The following is a 25,562-nucleotide window of genomic DNA, read 5'->3' on the forward strand; positions in this document are numbered from 1 at the left end:
AATTCTTAATAAGGCCAAAGGGAGACATTTTATCCATGACATTTGGGTTTCAATCATTAGCTTAACTGGAGCTCTTTTAAGAGACTGATTCATTCTCTCAACCCAACTGGAACTCTATGGATGCCATGGAATGTGTAATTCCCATTTTACTCCCAGGCCCTGAACAATTTTCTGCAATATCTTCGATTTAAAATGAGTTCCCCAGTCAGAATCAAGCCTGTTTACCATCTCATATTGGGGACTGATTGATTCTAGAAGTGTTTTACTCACAACATTGGCACTGGCTTTCACAGTGGGTACCACCTCTACCCAATCAGTCAAGTGATCTACTATCACTGGCAAAAACTTCCACCGTTGTACATGGGGAAGCTCAGTAAAGTTCAGTTGAATGTTTTGAAAGGGCCATAAGGCTAGTTGTCACCCTCCCCTGGGTGTTTTCCTCATGATTTTCTTATTCATTTGTTGACATATCACACACCATTCAGTTACTTGCTTAGCTATTCTGAAAATTCCCATGAATCCCCAGTCCCTTAGAATTTGATCACTTAACAATTGTGTACCCCAATGGGTTGTCCCATATATGTCTTCTAGCATTTTCTTGGCAAGGGGTTTTTTCAATATTTGCCTCCCATCTGCTAATCTCCACTTGCATTCATTATCTTTCTTGGCTCCTGTTTTGAGAAGTTCTTCCTCTTCTGTTCCACTGAATACTGGGACTTTTTGCATTTCTCTCATGGATGTTAATACTATTATTAGTTTTTCTGTCTCAGATTCAGTTGCAGTTTTAGCTTCTAAATCAGCTAAATTGTTTCCTTTTACCTCCTGAGTCACCCCTTTTTGATGTCCTTTAACATACACCACTGCTACTTCCTCTGGTAATTGTCATGTTTCTAACACCTCTAAAATGAGTTTTTCATTAATCAATCCCTTTCCCTTTGAATTGAATACCCCCCTTTCTTCCCAGATTTTCCTAAAGGTATGCGCTACTCCAAAAGTGTATTTATAGTCTGTATCTATTGTTCCCCTTTTCTGTGCCAAAATTTCCGGAGCTCATTTTAGGGCATACAACTCACACCTTGGGCTGACTAGTTGGATGGTAACTTTCTCTTTTCTATGGCCACCAAACCTTCATGCACTGTAGTGTACCCTGATACCCTGTGCCCCTTTATTACCCATGAAGATCCATCAATGTACAATCGTTTTCCACCTTGGAGTGGTTGATCTGTACGATCCTTCCTTACTTTAGTTTGATAGTTTATAACTTCTAGGCAATTATGTATAAATTCCTCATCTGCTTCTCCATACAAGAACTGGGCAGGGTTGAGTTGGTTACTCACAATCAGCTCTAAATCATTAGCTATCAAGATGGCTTCAACATTCAACATACAGGAATCAGTGAGGCATTTCTCAGTCTTTTGGCTTAGGATACTTCTAAAATGAGTGTGGGGTATATATTTTCAATTTTCCTCTAAGGGTGAATGGCTTAGTTTGAAAAGACAGGTGTTCACTAAGGAAGGCAGGAGCCTCCCTTGAAATGGAAAATGTAAATCCCCTCCCTCTGAATTATTATAATTTTGAAATTAAGAGGCTCTCAGGCAAAGATATTGGAATAGGAATAACAGTTCTTTACTAGGAGAACTAAAAATACAAATGAAATAGTACAAACAACAAAAAAAACCTACTGAGTCAGAATACTTGTTGGTCTTGGTAGCAGTCCGATTGAATGGTGGCTGCAGTGTCCCTGCAGTGACAGGTGGGGTTCTGTTGGAGCAGGGATCCTGTAGAAAGGTGTAGTTTTCCTCTGAAGGTCCAGTGGTGGTGTAGATGGGCCTGGTGTTCCTCTGGGAATCCAGCGGAGAAGAAAGCTGCTCCTCTGGGCATCCAGTGGGGCTGAAAGCTGCTCCTCTGAGAATCCAGTGGAAAAGCTGTACTAGTGTCCCAAAATCTCAGATTATATCTCAGTAGGAATGCTTGGCTCCTCACTCTGGGCAGAGCATCTCACAATGAGATTATGTAATTTTTATCAGTCATACAGTGAGACTCAATGGCCAATTAACAGAAGATACCTCCCCAGAGGGGGATTGATTGAGGCAAAGATAAAGAAAACTGCCCAATGAACAGAAGATAACTGCCCCATCTCTAACAGATAGGAATTGAAAACACACCTAGCTACATCTTTCAATTTAAGGCATTTACAAAAGTTGCCATTGTAACTTCTGAGTTTGGCTGCCCTAGGTTTTTTTCCTACATGCTCTCGCAGCCCCCTTAAAAACTACCTGAGAGACCTGACCCTCCTTCCAAAGATGATACATCCTCTTTTTATTCTTAAGTTCCTCCAAAACCTCCTTGCCCATCCAGGCTGGGCATTTGCCTCGTCTCGACTTGTCTTTTGGCACACAAAGACAGTCTGTTCCTGTGCCCTCAAGATCATTGTTTTGAAGCATGCCCACCCTTCCTGAACTCCTTTGTTTTTAAGGGCTGCTTCCCAAGGAACTCTCTGAATAACTCTCCTAAACAGGCCAAAGTCTGTCCTCTGGAAGTCCAATGTAAAAGTCTTATTAATGTTCCTCCTGACTTCACCAAATACGGAGAACTCTATGATTTCATGATCACTGTTCCCCAAGTGGCCTCCAACCATCACATCTCCCCCCAGCCCATCTCTACTTGCAAACAACAAGATCTAACACAGTCCCTCCCCTGATGGGCTTACCCATCTGCTGCCACAAAAAGTTGTCCTCCACAAACTCTAAAAATTTCCTGGACTGCCTTTTTTCAGCTGTTTTAACTTCTCAGCAAATGTCTGGCATGTTGAAGTCACCAACAAGAACAAGAGCTGATGATGCAGAAACATTCTCTACCTGTTTATAGAATGAGTTGTCCACCACTTCTTCCTGGTTGGGTGGACAATAACAGACTCCCAGTAGGATGTCAGCCTTGTTGGTCTTCCCTCTAATTCTCACCCACAGGCATTCAACTTCATCATCATTAATTTCAATACCTATGGTGCCCAAAGCCTCCCTAATATAAAGGGCCACCCCTCCACCTCTTCTCCCTTTTCTGTCTCCCCTGAAGAGCTTGTAGCCATCCAGTGCAGCGCTCCAGCCATGTGAGTCATCTCACCATGTTTCCCTGATGCCAATTACATCATAGCTCTGCTGTTGGACCATAGCCTCCAGCTCTTCTTGTTTATTACCCATGCTGCATGCACTGGTATAGATGCAACCCAGCTGGGCTACTGATTTCACCCCTAACTCAGGCTTACCACCCTTGGGCCTGCTTCCAGACAGCCCAGCTGCTTCCCTACCCCCTTCAGACCTAGTTTAAAGCCCTCTCAACGAGTTCTGCCAGTTCATGATCTAAAAACCTGCTGCCCTTATGTCCTGGTTTGAAAAGGAAGAGAGTTTTTTGGGATGCTGTAGTCAAACCGATAGGTGCTCAGATTTGAATATTGGCACCTGGTGTGGCCACTGAGGACATGGATGCGCCTCTGAGAACACAGGGGGGTAAAAGCAGAGAACTCCCAGGGGGAAGCTCTCTTGGGTTCTGTCTGTGAAAGAGGTCAGAGCTGCCCTGCCCTGCTGCGGGCTGGCAGGGGAGGGGAGCCATGCGGCCGGGTGAGGTAGGCCGGGCCTTGGACAGAGAGGGGAGGTGAAGGCCCCTGCAGGATGGAAGGGTGGAGGAACATTGGAGAGTCATCGGGCAGCCAGCCCCCCAGAGAGAAAGAGAGAAAGAGAGAAAGAGAGAAAGAGAGAAAGAGAGAAAGAGAGAAAGAAAGAGAGTGAGCCTGTGCCTGTGCTTGTGCCAGCTTGAAATTTGGTATCACATGCGGGCAGCACGGCCAGCCATAAAGGAGAAGGGGGGTGCAGCGAGAAGGTGCCCGGCAGGGAAGCGTGGGACTTCTGGACAGGCCGAGCCTGAGATTTTTAACCCTTTTCTTGGATGATGGAAACCTTACAAATGCTGATCCTCCTGGAGTTGAATGAGAAGAGAGATAGAGATGATATAAGAGGAAATGGGCCACGAGAGAAGTTGAGAAGAATCTTAGGTGGGAGGAGATGATGGTGTGGCCTTTGGCTGGACTTTTCTTGTATAGCTATGGACAGAACCATTTTTTTCCTGTGACACAGAGACTGCATTTAGGGTGAGGCAAGGGCTTGGAGCCAAGAGAGTGCAGTGATGTTATGTGAAGGAGTGTGTGAACAGAGACAACAGGTGAGGAGGGCAGTGGTGCCCTCTGTCTTCATGGAAGAAGAAGATCTCTGTTCTTGAGACCCCTCGGCCCCAGGGGGTGAATCTGGGGGGGACAGGTGTCCCAAAAGTGAGAGTCTGTGCTTTTTTTGGAACTGGGCAAAGCATCCTTAAAAGGGGAACCCTAGAAGCAGCTCTGGTCCATGTGCAGTGGTGAGAGCACTGGGCATGGAAGGAAGAGGTCACGATGGCAAATGCTCTCCAGGCAGTGCCACGTGTGATATGGAAACACACAAGGTCTCAACTGTGTTTCCAGGGGAAGCCTATGGTACAAGAGGGACTCCTCTCTTCTTGATGAACGGAGAACTGATTATCTAAAGGGTGGTGATGGACTGAGAGTTGGTGATCTGAGGGGTGGTAACTGAATTGAGAGTCCAAGGTTTTGTCTGACTGTGATGTATTGGGAATTTGGTGGGGGGAGGAGGAATGTTTGGAAGGTTTTCATCCTGAGTTCTGTGTGTTTCTTTTACATATTGTAAGTTAATAAAGTTGTTTTTTCCCTTTTATTCCTCAGCTGGAGCCTGCTTGCTCTATTCCTGGTCACATCTCACAGCAGACACCAGGGAGAATGTATTTTCATGGGGGCACTGGCATTGCGCCAGCGTCAAACCGTGACACCTTTGTAGCAGATGATTGGCCCGTCTATAACTCAGAGCTCCTCTGCACCACAGGTAAGAGACCCAACCTGGCAGATACTTGGGACAGGTGGACAAAACTGCTGCCCAATGCTCTAGAGCAACCCCAAGAATTGGACCTGTTGGGGTCCTCCAAGGCCACATACTGTGTCAGATTTTACTTTAGATGCCTGAAAAACGATTGGCCAGAAATGGACTGGACCAAAAACACATACCAAAAAGACATATCAGCAATTAACAAAGCCTATAACTATCCCTATGGATAACTATCAACTATATTGAAAAGCAGTAAATGCAATGCCTTATTATCTATCAAATTTTAACATGGTCTGATTTCTTTAACAAGAAGGCTAACAAATGTGCCATATAAAATGATGCCAGATACAGTCACAAAAAGCTGTTGGGTTGTTCAGCAATATGCTAAATTGCACGTTATTATATTTATTTTCCAGTAACCCGGCACTTTAAAAAGCCTTACTGCATTTCTGTTTCCATGGAATTTGCAGTTACCATGGGTTTTTCTCATAACTGATTTACTTATAATTCTAACATGCTTGTTACAACTTGAATCCCTCCAGTGCACCATCATGCTGTTATTTCACTTATGGCTTATTCACCTTTAAGTAGTCTTTTTGTGTTAATAACTTTGGACAAAATTACATCATGGCATTATCTATAACTTTTAAGGATGTTCATTTTAATGCTGTTAAATTGAAGCCCAATATTGTAATGCTCAGTTACCTTCTGTTAAATTAAATAAGGCAAAGGTTTTTTTGTTAAATTTTGGTAGATTTAATTTCTGATAAGTTTCAATATTACTAAGTTTGCACAATGATCTATTCCAGTTTTTATGGGTCCAGTTATGTTTGGTATTACTAGTAATTAACTTTGAGTTCTCTTGAGTGCGCTTTTTGTTTTACTAAGGTGATAATGACATTAATTTGAAATCCTTTTAGGGCTGAGTTTAAGTTCCTCTTGTGAAGCTCAAGTGCAGTCCAAATAAATTTCTGTCAGGTTTGAGTGTTATTTAATCTGAGGTATCATAAATTTTACTAGTGAGCTGTTCAGTGTTTTCTTTGGATGCATTTATTCTGTCATAAATACATCAATCTTTGATTTACTGTTTTTATAGCCAGCTTTTCATTTGCTTTACCATCTTTTGGTGTAATTATCTACAAGAGACGTGTCATTTCAGGATCCTCCTTTTGTTCTCTAGCTGCTTATGTATCTCTCAGACCAGACTACCCCTCTAGCTGGGCTCCACACTGTGGCTCTATGGTTTGACCCAGTGCTGTCTCATCATTTTTAAGTATTTTTCAGAGTTCCAAGAAATGATATCTCAGCTTTGTGGGAAGCCTCCTCTAAACTGATGGTATTGTGACATCTACTCTAAGTAATCAGATGCAGCCCCAATTATTATTACAGAACCACTCCAAGAGTTTGCTGGGTTTAAAGCATCTCTATGCTGAGGGAATTTTGGAGGAGACAGCTATTGCATGGTTCATTAGTCTGTCACCCCTAGACCTTTACTCCTAAGTGCTAATCTCAAGAGCCTTGTTTTAAATGATGTTTAGGGAATTCTCTCCCACTTAGAGCTTGGGTGGTGGCCAGGCCTTAGCTCTACCTGGATGGGAATTTGCCAACAGACCCAGATGTTTTCTGCATCAAAGCTAGATTTGAGTTGCTTTGACTTGGCAATTTGACCCTCTAGACATGACAGTTGAACTCTTTCTAAAGGGAGCTTGGGAATTATTATCTGGAAATAATTCTCCAAGTCCCCACTGAATCGAGGTTTGTCAGCTGTTTGCAGACTCTGGGATGATGGTACATTATTGCAGAGATTGCTATTTACCTAATTCCACCTATGTTGTTAGCTTTGTCTGCTATTTGAAATATTCCTGATTGTTGTATCCAAATTATTCCTAATTGCTCTAAGTTTCTTGTCCACTGCATGTATTATTTTGCTATGATGTTTCTTCATACTCATAACAAAAGGCATGCATCTCATTCTTAAGAAACAATAAAGAAAAGGAATGTATGCCTTAAGAACGTTCAAATAATGCAATATGTACATGAGAAATTTGGACGACTAATCAGTTTGAATAATGCAATATTTACATGAGAAATTTGGAAAAAAGATCATCACATCTAAATCCCAATTGAGGGTACCACAGTGCAGCCTGATTGATTCATTAACTTCAGGAGAAGATGTGCCTGTGTTTCATCATCCGCAGTTCAAAGCAGTCACCTGTTCATTCCATCAGATACTGATCAGCTCTGAAAAAATGAGGCCCAGTGCAAAGAGAAATAACCTCATCCCCTTGCAGCCTTTGTGGCCAGAGCAGGAGCAGGAGGAGGACTGCCCAGACATGGCTGTGTCTGGAAACTGACAGAGGCATTTTGCCAACAAAAGCCTCCTGGCATCCTCATGGTACAGTGCTCCTACGAACCTTCTTCAGTTATTCCCTGTTCCAGCACCCAGGAGGACATTCAGTGATGTCAAAGATCAACATTTCCAGCTCACAGACTTTCTCATACTTCTCAACTCATTGGAAACAATGGTCATTTCTTTCCATTTCCCTAAGAGACATCGGACATTATTCTTTTGTTTTCTCATGCTGCAAAACCCTGTGTCAATGACTTGATAGAATTTGGTAAGTTTTGTTGATTGTAATTGGTCTTTTATCTATCTTAGCCCCGTATCTAACAGATAACCAGTGATAACCTTGATGAGATAATACCCTCACAAGAGTGAGCTCTTTCAACATCAGAACATAGGAGCCTTTTTTAAATGAACAAAAAGGGGGAGATGTCATAGACAGGTAGAATAATGATAAAAGAAAGGCCCTATGAAATCAGGCCTTGTTCTGCCATGTTAATAGCTGGCCTGTCATCTCTTCTGAGTACAGCTAAGCAGGTACAAGTTCCCATGTGAAGCCATTGTGAGAATGAGACTTTGTGACCAATCTATTCTGAGGGTGAAAAATACACCTGCAACAACAAGGGATTTGTCCCATGAGAATCAGTGAAGAGAACAGGTAAACAATACAATAGAGAGATTTGATGCACAAGTAAAATCTATTTTATTAACCAATAATAGAATAACTGGCAAGAAATCTATGAACTAACTAAAGTTGCACACAAGGTCCTTCAAACTGTAAAATGAGTTGTATGAATAAAGAATAAAGAGTTCTCCAGCTCAGCTGGGTCCTCTGGGATTTCAGTTCCCCCCTTCTTTGAGGCTTTGTGTTCCCTCTTCTTTGGGGCTTTGGGTTCCTTCTTCTCCGAGATTTTGGGTTCCTTCTTCTGTGGGATTTTGCTTTCCTTCCTCTCTGGGGCTTTGGTGTCCTTCTTCTCTGATGCTTTGCTTTTCTTCCTTTCTGATGCTTTGCTTGCCTTCTTCTCTGGGGCCTTGGTTTCCTTCTTCTCTGGGATTTTGGTTTCCTTCTTCTCTAATGCTTTGCTTTCCTTCTTCTCTGGGATTTTGGTTTCCTTTTTCTCTGGGATTTTGGTTTCCTTCTTCTCTGGGATTTTGGTTTTCTTCCTCTCTGGGGATTTGGTTTCCTTTTTTGGGATTTTGGTTTCCTTCTTCTCTGGGGTCTTGGCTTTCCCCTTCTCTAGTTTTGGAGGTTGCTTCCCCACAGAGACACCCTTCTTTTCCTGCTTCTGCCTCTCTTCATCCTTCTGCCTCTCTTCCGCCTCTAAGGCTTTTGCCTCCTCCTGAAGCTTTTTACCTGACTGCTTCAGCTCCCTTCTGCAGACAAAATAAAATAAAACAGAAAATATGGCTGAGAGTCACCACCAGAAACTTGGGCTCCCTAGTCCTGGATGGCCCTGCACTTCATTCCTTGACCCTGAGGCCATTTCCATTAATTCTTCTCAACCCACAGATGTTGGGAACATCCCAAGTGAGGCCATTGGTGGAAGGGGACCTCCAGGACCAGCCAAAGCTAAATTTTGCCATCATAAGCTCTTGACTGTGCAAGCTCCCTCTTAAGGCACAGCCAGACCCCTCCAGCCCCTGCCAAAGGCTGATCCACCAGCTCTCTGTGCTGGTGCCTGAAAACGCCCTTTGTCTCCTGGCTTCCTAGTTTAGAGCAGAGCTGACATCTGCTTATCTCTCCTACAATTCTTACTCAGCTCATTCAACCCCCTTCCTCCTGGGCATAGCTGAAGCATGATTTTAGAGAGTTCAGATTTCAGCTGAGGCTTAGAAGCAATTCCCATTGATCAGGATGTAAGTTAGACAGGCAGACCATAGGTTAATGATTATGAGATGCTTAAGCTGGAGCTGACTGTTCTATTGTTTACCATTAGGAGCTTCTTTCTAGAAGGAATGGAGGAAGTGAACTGTTATAAGAACATCTTGAAACCAGGAGAACAATGGTTAGCACCTGGGCTTGATGTCAATCAGACACTAAGCAGGGGCCTTGGATCGTGCCAGAGGGTCACAGAGACCTGATGAAGACATTCCTGACTTCATCCCTTAAGACCACGGACCCAATTCGAGACCCAGTTCAAGGGAAGAATTGCACAGGTGTGAAGGACCAATGACCTCATTTGAATACAGAGCGGGGATGGGAGGTGCTGGGGTTGTGCAGATGTATTGTATGTAAGATCTTGGGCAATAAAGAGAGGACAAAGAACCTTGGACAGCGCGGTCACGCCTTTTAGGGACAGCTCTGGTGCCTCCCGCCGGTGTTAATAAACACACCACTGCCTAACTTTAATTAGTTAGAGAGTCTCTGTCCGTGACCTTTGGTTTTAACGACTCCTAGCCTGCTCCTTCATGAGAACAATCCTATCAGTCAGAAAGCAAAGGCTGCAGGAACTCCTCTCCTGCAAGACAGGCTCTTGTCAGCCAGATTTCCTGCTGGAACCCAGCTGTGACCAAGCAAACCAGTGCTGGCTGCCATGGAAACCATTGGAAGCAGCCTCGTCCCTCTCCTCCCCATGCAACCAACTTCAGCCTGGCCTGAAGAAGTCCTGATACACAGGCTGGCTTGAAGCAGCCTCCACTCCCAGCTCCACCCTTGGCCTGTGTGTCCTGAGCTGGGCTGCCTTGCTGGAGCTGAGCTTCTCCTGTGCTTGCCCACTGCTGCAGCTGCAGGGGAGCCTAAAGGACATGAGCTTTTCTGGCTGCTGTCCCACCATAAGGAGAACCCTGGCAGATCAGCATTGCAAGGACTTCATCTGGGGCAGGAGCAGGACCCAAAGCAAGGTTTGCTCTGTGCCCCACGCCTGCCCATACCACAATTCCACTGTTTTGGTGAAGAAGGGAGGTGATGAAGAAGATGCCACTCAACCCCATGCACTTCAAGACACCTCTAGAGGCAGTGCCAAGGCAAGTCCAGAGCCCAGCTCCCTGCAGGCAGCAGCTAAGCCAGGAGGGCTCAGCACTCAAATAGAGAAGAAGATGTTCTGTCTCAACAGGAGAAGGTAGCCAGGGGGCTCAGAGTGGCCATCCCTATGTTGCTGCTGGCCTTTGCTATGCAGCACCTCTGAGCTCAGAGTCCTTGGAGCAGGGAAGCCCTGCAGGGACAATAACCCATGGCAGAGCAGGAACCCATGGAAGGCTGACTCACCTCTCCCTGAGAGGGGCCTGAGAGCCACAGTTGATCTCCCGGGGGCTCAGGGAGGAGCTGACACGTGAGACCTCCCCGGGCACCAGCACCTCGTAGCTGGGGCCTCCCTCCACGTGGCACAGCTCCGGGACATTGCAGGTGCTGCTGAGGTGGCCAGAGAAGGTGGAGGAGACCTGCTGGCTCTCTCCTGGCTGCAGCACACCTGACACTGGCAGGATACTGAAAGCCTGGGTGGAAGACAGGAGAGATTGAGGTGCTGAGCATGGAAATGGATGCAGAAGAGCATCTTGGAGCAAAGTGCAGCTGTAGCCAGAGGGGCCTATTCCCCAAACCCTGCCAGAATCACCCTCACCGCATCCTGCATCCATGCCACTGACCAGTGCAGGGACCATGGGGAAAATCTTCTCCCATCGTCACAGGTCAATGCATTAATTAGTACATTACATAAAAGTGACTTGGGATGTCTCCTGGCAGTAGGAATTCTCTCTGATGCACAACTTGCCTTTAAAAAGTTTCAAAACTTCCTGCTTTTAGAAAAGGAGGAGACTCAGAGTGAGAGCTCTTGGAGCTGAGGGAAGGAGCCCAGCCCAGCTCATCTGACTCCTGAGGCTCTTGCCCTCTCTCTCTGATTTAAATGCTGCTTTCTCAAGGTGCTACAGCAAAAGCTCCTGCAAAAACTTCCTGTGGAGCACCTGAGGAGTTCCAGGGGGAGCAGTGCCCTCCATAGGTGCTGCACAGTGTCCTTGGGCAGCCCTACAACGTGTCCTGCACGGCTCTCCAACAAGCAGCTGCTTCAGCAGCCCTTTGTGATGGGCCTGCAGGGATGGGAGGCCCCTCTGTGGCCAATGCTGAGGGCCCCCAGTGGCACTGGCAGCTCCAGCCCTGCTTGCCACACTGACAATGGGCAGTGAGACAGATTCCCTCTTGCCTTCTCCGCTCCCAGGGGAGCGTGCGCCACGTCCAGGGAGCACCTGAATCCCTCCAAGGCTCGTGGCAGGTGAGGGTTTTCAGGAGTTGGGGCTGGCACCTGAAAAACAAGCCATTTTCTGTGCTGGGAGGAAGAGACAGCCACTTTGCAAAGTCTCCCTTTGTAAGACAGCTTCAGGGCCAGCAGTGCAACAGCAGCTCTGGGTGAAAGCAGAGCCCTGCAAACAGGGAGTCTGGCTGCCTTGGGAAGAGGCTCCATGGAGATCAGGACTCATCCCAGCTTGCTCTGGGAGGGAAGCTGGAGGTGTTACCATGATGATGCAGAGAAAAGCCTCATCTTACTTTGGGAAGGAAACAAGGCAAAAAAATCCCACACTCAACACAGGTCTGTAGGATCTGAGTCAGCTTCTCCAAGGAAAACTCTCCTATTTCTCCCTCCCACTCAGCCCATGTCCAGCCACTGGCCCTGCTGCCCAGCCCGCTGGCAGGGCACAGCAGAGCAGGGCAGCAAAAAGGGAGCTCAGCATGAGCAGGACTTGGTGCTGGCAGGCTGGGGAGGCAACACAAGCACTGGATGTACAAGAAAATCTACCTCTGCTCCTGAAGAGTGGGTAAAATCCTGCACTTCTTTCAGGGCTCTGGCTGTATCCTCCTGTCCAATCCTGAAGTGCCTCCATTGAGATGCCAGGGAATCCAAACTGGTTTTCTTCTCCTTTGGTGGCTGGGGTTTGAATTTAGGTGGGTAGAGCTCATCTCTGGAAAATAAGATAACTATGAACAGGGACCTGCAGTGGGAGGGAGGGACACCTGCACGAGCAGCTCCTGGCCAGGATGCAGCCCCTGGCTGGGTGCTGGCACGTTGAACTGAGAAATGGCTTGATCCAGCCCTTCCCAATCCAGGCTGGAGCAGGTCTGTTCTAAAGGCAGCCCAGGGATGACACTGAGGTGCTGCAGCAGCTGCAACTGCTTGCATTGAGCAACTACAGAGGACAGGCATGAACACCTGGTGGGGATGCAAAAAGCACAGTGGGACAGGGAAAGACAGAAAAGGCAGCAAAAAGGTGAGATTTGAGGCACCGAGGGGCAGACCCAGCCAGTGCCCAGCCAGCAGAGCCCCCCCAGTGCCCAAGGCCAGAAACTCTGCAGCTCCACCAGGGATTTATCAGGAATGTTCCCCTGACACTAATGGGGGGTTGGTTGACATTTTCCAACACTCCCAGGCGACTCAGGTCGCATTCCCCATCCATCCATCCATCCATCCATCCATCCATCCATCCATCCATCCATCCATCCATCCATCCATCCATCCATCCATCCATACATACATACACAGGCTGTGGTGCTGGGATCCTGCCAAGCTCTGCCAGCCTTGGGCTTGGGGAGATTTCTGCCAGACGTCCTGAGCTCCGTAATTGTGCTCTCTGTTCCAGGAAGCAAGCAAGAAAGATTTAAAAAAAAACCCAAAACAAACCACAACAGAGAAACCTAAAAAACCTTCAACAGCTCAACCCTGCTCAAGTTATTTCTTTAGGGAGAGCTACCACTCTCCAGCTGACATGCTGGGCTTTTGGGGAAAAAGAAAATTACATGTTCATCTCCATATTGAAAAGGATTAAGGTAAGAGAGAACCTTTCAAACTAAAAATTATTGGCCCAAAGGTGTTACCTTTGCAAGAAATCTCTAGTTAAGACCAGGCTGACAGTTAAACAACTGGTTCTTCTGGTGGGGAGAAAACCTCCTCTTTGAGGGAAGCAGCCTGATAGTTGAAAGCAACTGCTTTGTCAAACTTCAGGCTCCCTGGCACAGCCTGCATTGCCTGTCCTTCCTGTTCACTGATTTACAGGCAGTGCCACAATGGCCCAGGTTCACATGTTTGGTGCCATCCAGGGAATTTGGCATCGCCATTTCCATATGTTTTAATAGAAGTTTAAATCCTTGCAACCACTCTTCAAATGTCAGCTTTCCTTTCTTTTACAGAAAGCTCAAGGTTCCCAGAAGTCTTCTGACGCCCTCTTTTGTGCTCAGAGAGATGACATTTTCAAACAGATGTTTCCAAAGTTCACAGCATTTGAAAGAAGAATGAACTCAAATGCCCCTGGATTCCAGCTTAGCCGAACTCCATTCTGTGTCAGACACTGAGATTGCCACCTCTAAGGCAGGAGCTGTTTGTGCCACCCATCCCTCGTGTCCTTCTCCCCAGCAGCCTGGGCCTGTTTTCCCCGGCAGAATCCCTGTCCCTGTGCACCCTGCCAGGAGCAGTTGCACACAGGCACACATCTCCCCTTGCCCTCACCAGTGGGTTTCTCTCATCCCCGAACACGCCGATGACAACGTTGGTGCGATGAGTGCCCAGGGCCTGCACTTCCACCACAACTGGGATCTCTGCTGTGCTCTGGGGCTGCACAATCCCACAGGGCTTGGGGCTGGAGTAGAACACAGCAGAGTCCTCCTTGCGTTTCTGGAAGGGACAGAATGAAATGCAACTTCAGAGGCACCTCTGAAGAAACTTTAGACTCCTTAACATCCACTGCAACAGCAACTTACACGCACGTTTCAAACTCCCCAGCACAAAAGTAAAAGGCACAAACAAGATGCAAGAATTGTAGGCTTAGCACTCCCAGGGGATCCTGCAAGGAGGCTGCCAGCACAGGCATTGGTGTCAGTGGATGCAGCAGCTTTTCACAACCCTCTAAGATCTCCCACAAGAAAACACCCTGAAGACCAGAACATCAACTGTTTCCTCAGGAGCTTCAACGGCCTCCTAAAGTTTACAGTCAGGTAGGATCCTGCTCTCAGCAGATCTTTAAGACTGAAGAGAAACCAGCAAGGTCTTGTCCAAACCCTTTTTCCCCTTAATAATCTCCTCAGTAATATTTGACAGAAGGAGGTGGATGTGATGCCAAACCTGGGGAATGAGCCCGTAGCAGCCAGGAAGGTGGCTGGGATTCCTAATGATGAGCTTCCTCTCATATGGCACCTTCAGGTGGCACTCATCGTACAGCAGCACTTGGGGGGACACTTGGAGCTCAGGAACGAGACATCTGGGCAAAGAGATGACCCCAGGGGAATCAGAGATACTGAGAGAATGGAGAACGTTTCCCCCCAAAGATTGTGAAACGGAGCAGAACACATTGGTCACTGTCAAATGCACACTGAACAGCCCTACAGGGATAAATTGCCTTCTACCCCTTCCCACTCCAACATGTCTTGTCAAGGAGGGGCAAACCCTGAGAGGCAGCACCCAGAGGCTGCCCAGTGCCCCAGGCAGAGCACTTTGAGCCACAGCTGCCTCAGCCCCTCCTTTACCCAAGAAGGCTTGCAAGGACTCCTGGAACAGTCCCAGTGAGCCACGAGCTCTGGGGGAGCCTTCCCAACAAGGATCAGTGCTCCCTAAGGCTCAAGGAACACACAACTCCAGTGTCTCAGTACAAATGACTCCCTTCTCTCCCATGGTGCTGTTGCCCTGCCTGAGAACTCAGCTCTTTGCCCCAGCCTTGGAGGGCACGAGACAGCAGCTGCCCCACAGAGTGGCTGATCAGCCCCTGCCAGGCCCTGCAGCTCCCTGGCTCCTTCACTGCACAGCTCCAGGCCCTGCCTGGCCCCAGCTCCACCTGCTTTACAGAATGGCAGCCCAGGCACTGCCTGGATGGCTCTGCCTGGGACAGGGAACAGCACCAGGGAGCTGCATCCCTCTTGGCATTCAACTGACACCCACAGCAGCACAGCAGCATGGAATTCTGCTGCAGCAACAACGACTTTTGGTCTCAACCCTGACAACATTAAAGCTCAAATTGGGAAGCAGAGGGAAGGAGAATAACTGGAGCTGACCTGCCACATCAAGGGCTGCTTTCCCCTCGTAAGACCTTGCCCTCACCACTCTTGCTGGGAGCCACTTCTCCCCTGCCATGTGCCCTCATGGACAGAGCCAGACCCTGACTCTCAGCAGGCTGCTTGGTGTGGCCCAAACCAGTGCACGGTGCTCACAACCAGCACAACTCCACCTCTTGCAGAAGAAGGAGAGGAGGCCCTCGGGAAATTTGTTCCATCCTCAAGCACCAAAAACCAGGCCAAGAAATGACATCATTCCTGGTGCCCTTAGCAGAGGGCCCAGGACCGTGCTGGCTGTGAGCAGGGGTGCTTTTCACCACAGGCTGCTGCCCAAGCACTGCTGTTCCCATGTCCAGCTGGCACAACATGAGGCCATTAAGCAGCATTTCTCCTTGGCAGCTGCAGCCAGCAAAGCCTGTGCGAGGCAGCGCCTGGGGGGCCAGGCAAGGGCTGGTACCTGGCTGTGATGATCAGGGTTGCCACTCCCTTGCCAATACCCTCCAGGTCCACCAGCATTCTCCTGTAGAACTCCATCACCGTGTTGGAGCACAGGGTCACCTGGTGGAAGAGAAGAACAGTCAATTCTTCCTTATAAAAGCTCATTACCAACAGGTGATATCCTCCAGTTCCTGAGGGAGGATTTGGCCTTAATTCTTCTGCTGCTCCATGTGTAGAGCACAGTCTCAGAGTAACAAAAGCCTTCTGGCAATGCCAGATTTGTTAAACACCCCTTGCTATCAGGCCACAGGTCACCTACATTAAAACATTAGACTAAAGCTCTATGCACCACTGCATTCAAATTAAGGGGCCAATTTTTCATCTACAATGAGAAATGCAACTACAATGACATCCATGCAGAGGAAATCTGACTTGAGCACAGCGAGTTCAGCTTCACAGGAGGAAGCTGAGGGCAAAGTGTGGCCCAGCAGGTGCTGGGCAGTTCATGGCTGCAGAGTTTTTTGTCCCCACTGGAGATTCCTGAAGTGAACACAAATCATTCTGCTCCCTAGGAGAGGGGAAATGAGACCAAGAAGAAAAGCTAACTGCTTTATCCAATGACATCTCTCTAACGGCCACCTTCTGCCCTCATCCTTGCTCTGCCCACTTGCAATCAAATAAATCGCTCTCAAAAACACAAGAATGGCTTCAGGCCTTGACCATAAGGTATGTGACCTCAGCATATGAATTTGGAAACCAAACAGTGCTCCTTGAGGAACATCCCGAGTAAGCCAGCTAGCAGAGGCCTCCCAGCAGATCTCTCACTGCCAGGATGCTCAAAGCTGGCACCAGAACTAAAGCCCTCCCACACCGCAGTGCAGCTTCAGCCCTAGTGCTGCAGCGTCTGTGGCTGGGCTCTTGCCGTACCTCGATATCCTGGTGTCCCTGGGGCAGGATGGTGCCTTGGCTGGGATTCATGGTGAACTCCCTGGGCTCCACATAGAAATGGATTCCCTTCCTCCAGGCCGGGTCAGTGTCCCTGCGGATCTGATCCACGCTGTCCACAGCCGGCTGCGTGCCATCGTCCGACATGCGGAGCTGGAACGTCAGGGGCACCGGGGAGCTGTTGGTGAGGCGGCAGCGCCGCGTGTAGGGAAAGCCTGGGGAAGGACACAAATATCCATTCAGGCACCCATTAGGGCATGATCCTGGGGGGAATATCCTGGCAGGATGAAAGTGGGATTGGAGTTGAGCTCTTTATTAGCTGAACTACAGCTCAGCGAGAAGCTGCGTGAGGAATGAATCCTCACTGAGTTCCCTTTGACACAGATTCCAGACTGCAGCCTTGAAAATGCCCACTCCTAGCCCTGCTCAACACTGCAAGCTTCTCTCTTTGTGATGGGGAGGAGCTCCCTCACCTGCCCCAAACCAGCACCAGTTCTCTCTCAGTGATGAGTGTGCACCCAGACCCAGCATTTACTCTGAGAATTCAAGCTGTCAAATTCCCTGGTCAGCCTGCCAACACTCCCACCGTTTTCAAGACATATAAACAGTGAGTCGTCATTGAGAAGAAGCTACAGCAAAAGGAAGTGAGGATGGAATCAGGAACTAGAACGTGATGCAAAGCACCCTAATGCAGCTTGTCTCTGCAGGACCCTTAAGGCATCTCTTGGTTTGGGCCAAACTGACTGAGCACGTGACAGCTCAGAGCCCACTCAACTGGGGGCACACCCAAGCCTTGCTTTGAGATTAGCAATTAGGAACCAGGTCCCACCTCACCCAACAAACGGGGATATCACAGCCATGCTGCTCACTGTGATTGCTGCCTGCAAGGGTTTCCCCCACTCTAGCTCTGAGATTTGCTTTCCATCCCGCAAAGCCAGAGATACAGCCACTCATGGTGGGGATGTCCTGCAGAGCCCGCAGAGCAGCCACAGCCTGCTCTGCAGTGCACATCTGGCTGGGCTGGCAGCTCTATGGGGAGGAGACTTCTCCCCAGGCCTGCTCACCAAGAGTCACTGGAACACAGATGGGGAGAAAAAACAACTGCAGCTGCAGCCCAGAGCTTCTCTGTGCCCATCCAAGTGACCACTGCCAGCTCCAGCAGGGACTCCAGCAGGGAGGCAAAGAGAGGCACAAAAAGGACAAACCCAGATGTCAAAACCTCAAATGAGACTGAGGCCAGCACATGCAGACAACAGTCAACAGTTACAAAGAAGCAAAGATACAACAGCTGCCTTCAGCTGAAGAGACCTTAGGAATGAAATGGCATTCAGCAGGATCAATCTCCTGCTTCAGAACCATATTTCCATCTGTTGCCTTTCTTGTTTCATTTCTTCAAAAGGCAACTTGACAAGTGCCTCCGTGGTGATGCAGGCTGGGGCAGAAGCAGCTCAGGAAAGGCAATGAGTTTCCATCAAAAAACTTTCCATCAGAAGTTCATGAACTTCATTGTTCTGGGTTTAGGCTTGGCAGTGAATGTTGCCCTTGGTCTGGGATGGGGGATAGGGGTTTGGGGGGGTTTTGGCCCTGGGCTGGGCTTTTCCCTTGGGGGTTTTGGGAGTTGTGGCGTGATGCCGTGGGCGGCCGTGCAGTGGGAGCTGAGGCAGGGCAGGGAGCGGAGCTTCCCTTCCTCCCGCTCGGGGATCGCAGCTCGGCCGCTGCTGCTGCGGGAGGTTGTGTGCTTGGCCCGGGACTGCCCTGGCTGCAGCTCAGCGCTGCCATCGACCCTGCCTGCCTGCCCCGCTCCTGCCTGCTGCTGCTGGGCACTGCCCACATCCCCCTGTCCTTTGGGGGTTTGCAAAAGGAGCATTCCCTCCTTCCCTTCCCTTCCCGCACCGGCTGGGAGGGGATCCCTGCCCTGCCAGAGCCCACAGCTCCTCCTGCTGTGACCACAACTCCACCAAAGGGGAAAAACGGGACTTGGCCCCTGGGAAACCTCTGTTCTTGCCTTCTTGTCTGTGCTCTCCTGAGATAGTCTAGGAAAGAACTGTTATTCCTTTTCCCATAGTTTTGCCTGGGAGCCCTGTCATTTCAAAGGGATAATAATTGGGAGGGAGGGGCTCATCTTTCCATTGCAGGAAGATTCCCACCTTCCTTGGCAGACATCTGTCTTTTCAAGCAGCACAGAGACACCAGAAAATACTGACTTTCTATTCCTTGCTCCTATTGGATCTCACAATGGCAAAATGCCCCCTGAGGCAGCAGCCCAGCAGCCCTGCAGTTGACAGCCTGAAGAGGCTGCTGGGGCAGACCAGGAGTGAGGGATGCTTTTCTGTTGGAAGACACAGATCCCTGACGCTGTGTCCCAGCCCAGGCAACACTCACCAAAGGAGATGTCCCCGAAGTCGAGCTCAGGGAGGTCGAAGTGTACACTCGGTGCAGTGACGCTGCCCCTGGAGGCCGAGGACAGAGCAGGAAAGGGCTCGGTTAAAGGGATTGCAAAGGTCCGGCTGTCGTGGCTCGGGGGCACAAAACCTGGGCTCAGGGCACCCTGGGTTTCCAACCAACACAGCACCGTGTGCTCAGCACAGGGCCCTGTGCACAGGGGGCAGCTCAAGCCAAGTGGCAGCAGCCAACAGCCCCTGATGGGCTTTGGGCACAGGGCAGGCAGGAGAAGCCCCCGGCTTGCTGGGGGTCCCATGAAGGACCCTGAACACACACCCAGACAGGGCTCCGTGCCTCAGTTTCCCCATCTGCAAGGGGATGGACATCAAGGTGTGCCCACAAACTTCTGTAAGCAGCCCTTCCAGCCACAGGTGCCCTGCTTTGCTCCTTCTTAGCTGCAACTGCTGTTCCCATGGAGGAGCTTTCTCAGGAGAGTTTGACCCACCCAATCATTACAGACAGAGTTCTGAGACACAAATCCAGGGCATTCCCAAACATCCTCTGGAAAGAGCAGCAACAGTTCTACCCAGGGGACAGATGAATCCTAGAGGAAAGGACCAGCTTGTCAGCAGTGCCCCAGCTGGCACAGCCAAGAGCAAGAGCTGCAACAAGCAAACAAGGCTGTCCTGAATCTAGCACAGCACCTCACCTGGCCTTGAACTCAGCAGACACACTCCAAAAGTCACCAACATCCACTGAAATCAGCACTTGAAGCTGCACAACACTCACCAGTTGATTTCATGGTTGATGCCAATCAATGCCCACTCTGCCTTTTGGTTCCAAATCAAGGAGCAGTGACCTGGGCCTTGTGTTGTATTCACAGGACTGCCCCTGGCTCTGCTCTGCACATCTCAACAAGAGACACCTGCCCTTGCTCCAGGAGAAAGCTGCTTATGCACAAACACCCCATGACCACTTTGGGGGAGGGACAGAGGAGAATCAATTCTTTGATGGTGAAAGGTTCCCTCTTGATTTCCAAAAGAAAAAAACCAGCACTTTTCCTCCAAAAACAAAGCCAGCATCATGGTTTCTCCACTATGGGCACACCTACTCACCACTTTTCTCTTGCTAAGGAGTAACTTCCTTGTTCTTCTTTATCCATCTCCCTTATCTTATTGCTATCATCCAGTGCAGATTGCTTTCATTTCTTGACTGCCTTGAGCCAGTGCCTGCCAAGAGCAGCAGCCCAGCTCCAAAGCTGCAGAGCAGCCAGCATCAGCTCTCCTGCTTCCACTGCATTATCCTAGCAGCAGATGGCTCAGGCTGGCAGGGCCAAGGCCTCACGCTGCTGTGGTGCTGAGGACTGAGCTCTGCCTCCCCTATGGTCAGCCCTTCTCCCTTTGGCTGGGCCAGGATTGTCTCTTGCCATGGCACCAGCCCACGGGATGGTGCCCCAGTCCTTGGCACAGTTCCTGCTGCACAGTTCCCTGACTCCCACATCAGCCCTTTGCTGGCTGTGCAAAGGAGGCACCAGAGCACTCTGTGCACAGGAGCTGGGAGCATAGCTTGTCCCCCACAGCATGGCCATGAGAGCTGAGCTGAGGCTGCTGCTGCCCATCTGGCATGGATTATTCACACAAGGTTTTACAAACACTGCTGCTGCTGCAGAATCACCCAGGCTGGCCCATCTGCAAAGCCCTGGGGGCCTTGCTGGGTGTTCAGCTGGGACATCCCAGAGCAGCTGCTGCCCAAAGCTGATCCATCCCACTGCCTGCCATGGCCCAAGGCACAGGGAGATCCCTGCAGGGAGGAGTCATTCCAGCTGCCAGGCACCACCCAGGGCAGGAGGCATCCTCACACTAAAGCAATGCCAGCAGCAGAGCAGACATTCAGACCTTTTTTCTCTGCTCCAGCCCAAAAGGAGGTAGGTGGGGGATGTCCCAGAGACAGCCACAGATGTGCCCACCCAGCTGCCAGGGTCCTTACTTGATGGTCAGGATGGCAGGCCTAGGAGATCCAGCCACACTGAACTGGAACTCTTCCTCAAAGCTCCCCAGCACGGTGGCACTGAAGGAGATCTGGACACTCTGGCTCCCACCTGCTGCAATGATGCCCTCCTCGGGTGCAAACTTGAAGCACAAGCCCACGTTGCTGCCTGAAGGGATACGGGTGAAGGGAGCATCAAGAGCTCCTTGGTTCATCAGTTTCACCTGCAGCAGCAAGAAAGCAAAGTGGAAATACATGTGGAACCTTCCCTTCTTGTGAGTTCTTGGCTAATGATGCAATGAACACCCAGCAAAGGCAGAAGATGCTTTGTGCTGCTGAATGGCAGAAGTCAAAAGATACAACAGGACAAGTTCTGCCTTTGGGTTCTCATGCAGAGCAGTGGCAACTCCACAGAACTGCAGTCACCCTGGGCTTATCCCATGGACACAGAGCAGTGCACCTCTGCTCAGCAGCACCCAGCTCACTGGGAGCTGGCCCTGAGAGCAACGTGGGCTGATTGCAGCTGCGGAGTGAATCACCCCAGAGCTGCTGCTGCCCCACTGAGCACAGCTCCAACAGCACCATCTACTCATTCACCTTTTCCCATACCATCAAAACAATACATTGAGAGTGAGGCATCAGCATCAAAATGTACAGACAGCACCATCTCTTGGTAAGAAAACTCAGGGTGTCTTTCTCTTCCCCAGCCAAGCTTTTGAAAGTGTCTGGCACAATGCAGTGCTTCATTTTCTACCTCTTTCAGTTGCTCTCTCATGAAGTTTTTGCAAGCTTGACACTATTGGGGGGAGGCAAATAGGTAGAAAAATCCTTTCCTTTATTCCCAGGAACACTTTTCTCTTTCTAGAGCCAGAGATGCAGCAAGGCTGAAGTGTGGTGAGGGACTGCTCAGCAAGGGAGAGAACTCCCAAGGCTTTCCTGTCACTTGCAGGAATAAGCAGGGACACTTGACTGGGAGCTGTTGCAGTGGGCTGAAGGTCAAAAGCAGCCAGTTTGTTGCAGCTGCTTCTGCAGAGCCCAGTGCAAAGGTGCCTTGTGTCTGGCACTGCCACAAAAGCCTCTGAACATGCAGCTTTTGGAGCCAGTGCTGGGTTCATGGGCCAAGGGCTTGTTTTGCAGGAAGCCTTCACGCTGATCCCTAAGGAAGGCTGCCCAAAAGCAGGGACTGGGGCTTCAGGAACAACAGACACACCTTTCTGACCCCCCCAGATTTGAGCAGTGCATCAAATATTCCCTACTCACAAGTGCCCAGGTTGGCAGCAATTCCACAGCTCCACCAGGCTTGCTGCTGCCAAAGGAGCCATCAGGATCCATCCCAAGCCCTGCTGCTCACCTCACAGACATGGGGGGTGTTGACAAAAACGTTCCCAAGGTTCAGAGTCTGAGAGCTGAGTTCAACCAAGGGTCCTTGGCCTTCCCCTCTGAGCTGCAGGGGCAGCCTGCTCTCACGGCCTGGGGAGAGATGTCCATTGCAGTACAATCATTGCCTCTGTCACACTGGATTTTCCAGGCTGCCTCAGTGCTAGTCCCTGACTCTGAGCTGGATGCAACCAGCTCCTGATGCTGCAGGAGAAGATATGCACCCTTCTCTTCCCTCAGGAGAAATCCCTTGGGGCTGACTCCTAATTTCTAACCCATTCCTTGGGCTGCTTTCCAATTTGAGCCACCCGTTTGCTGAGTTTAAAACATCTCTGGTGTCCTGTAGTGACAGGCCAAGGAGTAATGGGTAGAAATTGAGAGAACGGAGATTTAGGTTAGATATTAGGGAAGAAATTTTTACAGTGAGGGTGGTGAGGCACTGGAGCAGGTTCCCCAAGGAAGGTGTAGAGGTTCCAGCCCTGCAAGTGTTCCAAGCCAGGCTGGATGGGGCTTGGAGCTACCTGCTCTAGGGGGAGGTGTCCCTGCCCATGGCAGGGGCCTTGGCACCAGATGATCTTGAAGGTCCATTCCATCCTTAACCCACTGTGATTCTGTGGTTTCCTTCCCATGCACCTAGAGGAGCTTTGAAATCCATTCAGTGCAGGCACAAAGCTCATACAGAGTTTGGCAATTACCAAACTCCCAGGCCCAGGAGCACAGGACTTTGTTGCCCAAGTGCTCCCCTTCTGACACTCAGCACTGTGTTCTATTTGCACAGACTGAGAGCTGCAAGGGGACAACTCCCACACAGGGAGAGAAGCAGCTGCTGGCCAAGGGGGCTCCCTCTACAAACAGCCTGGGCTCAGTGGGGCTCAGCCACCTCTGCTCTGCTGCTGTCTGGGCACTGGGAGGTGATCCAGGCTCAGGGAGCCCATTTCTAACTCAGCTCCTCCCACCTGATGATGGATCCATGGCAAATGGACCCATCCTGGAGGCCAGGGGCCTGGAGGGCCTTAGTGCTTGTTCACTAAAGCTGTTCTGCTCTGGAGCTCTCTGGCCTTTGAGGGAATGCTGGCAAAGCCATGGCATGAAAACCTCTCCCTGCACTGCCTGGGCTGTTCTGGGATCAGTCAGGCAGACACAGCACTCTGAGCCCTGGCCTGGCACGGGAGACTCCCTGGAAGCTGCAGGGCCAGGGGGGATGTGCCAGCACTGCCCTGCTGACCAGGGACTCTTCCCAGCACTTCCATGGGAGCCCAGTGGGCTCAGGCTTGCACCATGGCTTCACTGAGGGGGAGAGAAGCAGGGCAAAGGAGCTGCACCTGAGATGCTGCAGTAAGCCACACTTCCATACTCCAGTGCTTCCAGGGGCTTGAAGGTCACCTTGATTTCAGCTGAACAATTTGGCCCAATTTCTCCCTCCTACAGCAGAAAGAGACAGCAAAACATTGCTCTGCAAACTTCACATTGCTTGTTTTCACCACACTCCTGTAGGCCTTTATTTAGAGCATCAGTGATGAGTGAACAACACAAGGAGCCAAGGAAACACTCCAAACCCAGCTCAGCACAGCTCTCAATGCTCAGCTGATCAGCTCCCACTCTCCACAATATTCCTGCTGCTCTGACATAAGCTCTTGGCCACATCATGCTCTTGTCAGCTACAGTGGGATGCAACTGCCACTGTGCACTGCTGGCTCTCAGCCTTAGATGGGCCATAGGAGTAAGCAAGAAGAGAACATGATCCCCTTCCTTGAAATGCAAATATTAGTTCAGCTGTTTTGAAAGAAAGCAGAGGTTGGGATTATTCGGGGCTTTACTCCAAGATGAGAAGGGGTTTTGCACTGTGCAGACACCAGGCATTCATCATCTCTCCCAATGCCAGTACTCAGAATCAGGGCTCTGCTGGATGGGAGCACGTGGCAGTTTGCTTGCATCAGCAGAAAAGGAAAAGGTTTTCTGTCCCTGTGTGCAGGAGAACTCCAAAGGCCCATTTCAACCTTGCACCCTTGTGTCCAGGCTCACAGATGACACTGGAAGGCAGACTCAGAAATAGTGCAAGGCGTGCTCACAGGAGGGGATTGGCATTTCTGTCATTAACCTTGGGCTGAATTTGGCCTCCTTTTGCCAGGGAACCATTGCAAGCTTCAGGTCAGTGTGTGAGCTGGCAGTGCTCCAACAGCCTCTGCTGAGCCCCACGTGTGGGGGGAGCCCCTGCCTACAAGAAGTGCTCCCTGTGACACTGCAAGGACACGCACGCGGGGCCTTGAGCTCCAGCCTGGCAGCAGAGCTGGGCTTTGTCAGGCTCCCAGCCCTTCCTTGAGCCTGCAGGGCACAAATGCTTTGAGCAGGGAGCTCTGCAGCCGCTCCAGGAACTCCATGTCCTCCCTGCCAGCACATGGGGCCAGCTGAGGATCTGCCCAGTGACCGCAGCCGGAGCAAGGGGTGGGTGTAGGGAGTAGGGCGGGTGGGAGGAGGAGAAGGAGGAGGAGGAGAAGGAGGAAGAGAATGTTCTCAGCTATCACTCACCATTGGCTCAATGACAAAAATGTCATGGGAGAACAGCATGGGGTCTTCTCGCACCTTTGCCATCTTCTCCTGGACCATGCTGCTCAGGAGGGCACTGTGATCTCCACTAAAGCCCTTCACCTTCTCTGTTTCTTTCTCCTCTGGGAAGTTTTCCTGGGACACCTCTTTCTGCAGCTGCAGCAAACACTGCCTGCAGCCCCAGGGAGAGACAAGGCCAGCAGATGGTTTCATGAGCCACAGATTTGCAGAGAGAAGTGGGAGAGCAGGAGAGCAAAGCACCTGGGGAGGAGCAGCAGCAGCAGCTCCCCAGCAAAGGCTGAGCCCAAGCCACAAGGGTCCCACATGGATCAGAGGATAACTTGCTGTTCACTGGCACAGCAGGGACTTTTACTCCACACTTGCAAGCTCAGCAGAGGTTTCCAAAGCCAGCAGCCCTCCAGAGAAGCTCCTGCCTCAAAGCCTCTGCCACAGCTGAGGGAGAATCCAGCGGCCACCTCAGCTGGCTTTTCCTCCCACTGAGCTGCTCGGGGGAGGCACAGAAAGATCACAGAGCACCCACTGCAGCACTTCCCTGGCAAGGGGAGACCAAGCTGGCTTGCAGCTACGTGTTACCAGCATCACTCTTTGTTTCTTCCATTTTGGACCTACCCCGTTCCCTGCTCTGCCTTTCACAAGAGCATCCCAG

The 25,562-nt window shown here is 50.1% G+C and overlaps 1 protein-coding gene across 1 annotated transcript in view; it reads right to left on the reverse strand.

The window, feature by feature from the left end:
* Positions 1–25,562, reverse strand: part of LOC129133492 (hydrocephalus-inducing protein homolog) — a 48,274-nt gene that overhangs the window by 14,103 nt on the left and 8,609 nt on the right. Inside the window, exons 6-16 of the mRNA XM_077173135.1 lie at positions 24,878–25,067; positions 23,674–23,773; positions 22,326–22,444; positions 20,975–21,198; positions 18,989–19,056; positions 16,589–16,821; positions 15,681–15,781; positions 14,301–14,436; positions 13,689–13,787; positions 11,368–11,495; positions 10,469–10,612 (exon numbers count right to left, since the gene is read on the reverse strand). Coding sequence (XP_077029250.1) covers positions 10,469–10,612; positions 11,368–11,495; positions 13,689–13,787; positions 14,301–14,436; positions 15,681–15,781; positions 16,589–16,821; positions 18,989–19,056; positions 20,975–21,198; positions 22,326–22,444; positions 23,674–23,773; positions 24,878–25,067 — 1,542 coding nt within the window. The remainder of the gene's footprint in view (positions 1–10,468; positions 10,613–11,367; positions 11,496–13,688; positions 13,788–14,300; positions 14,437–15,680; positions 15,782–16,588; positions 16,822–18,988; positions 19,057–20,974; positions 21,199–22,325; positions 22,445–23,673; positions 23,774–24,877; positions 25,068–25,562) is intronic.

The sequence above is a fragment of the Agelaius phoeniceus genome, unplaced genomic scaffold (genome assembly GCF_051311805.1).
Source record: "Agelaius phoeniceus isolate bAgePho1 unplaced genomic scaffold, bAgePho1.hap1 Scaffold_225, whole genome shotgun sequence".
In the NCBI taxonomy this organism is placed as follows: Eukaryota; Metazoa; Chordata; class Aves; order Passeriformes; family Icteridae; genus Agelaius; species Agelaius phoeniceus.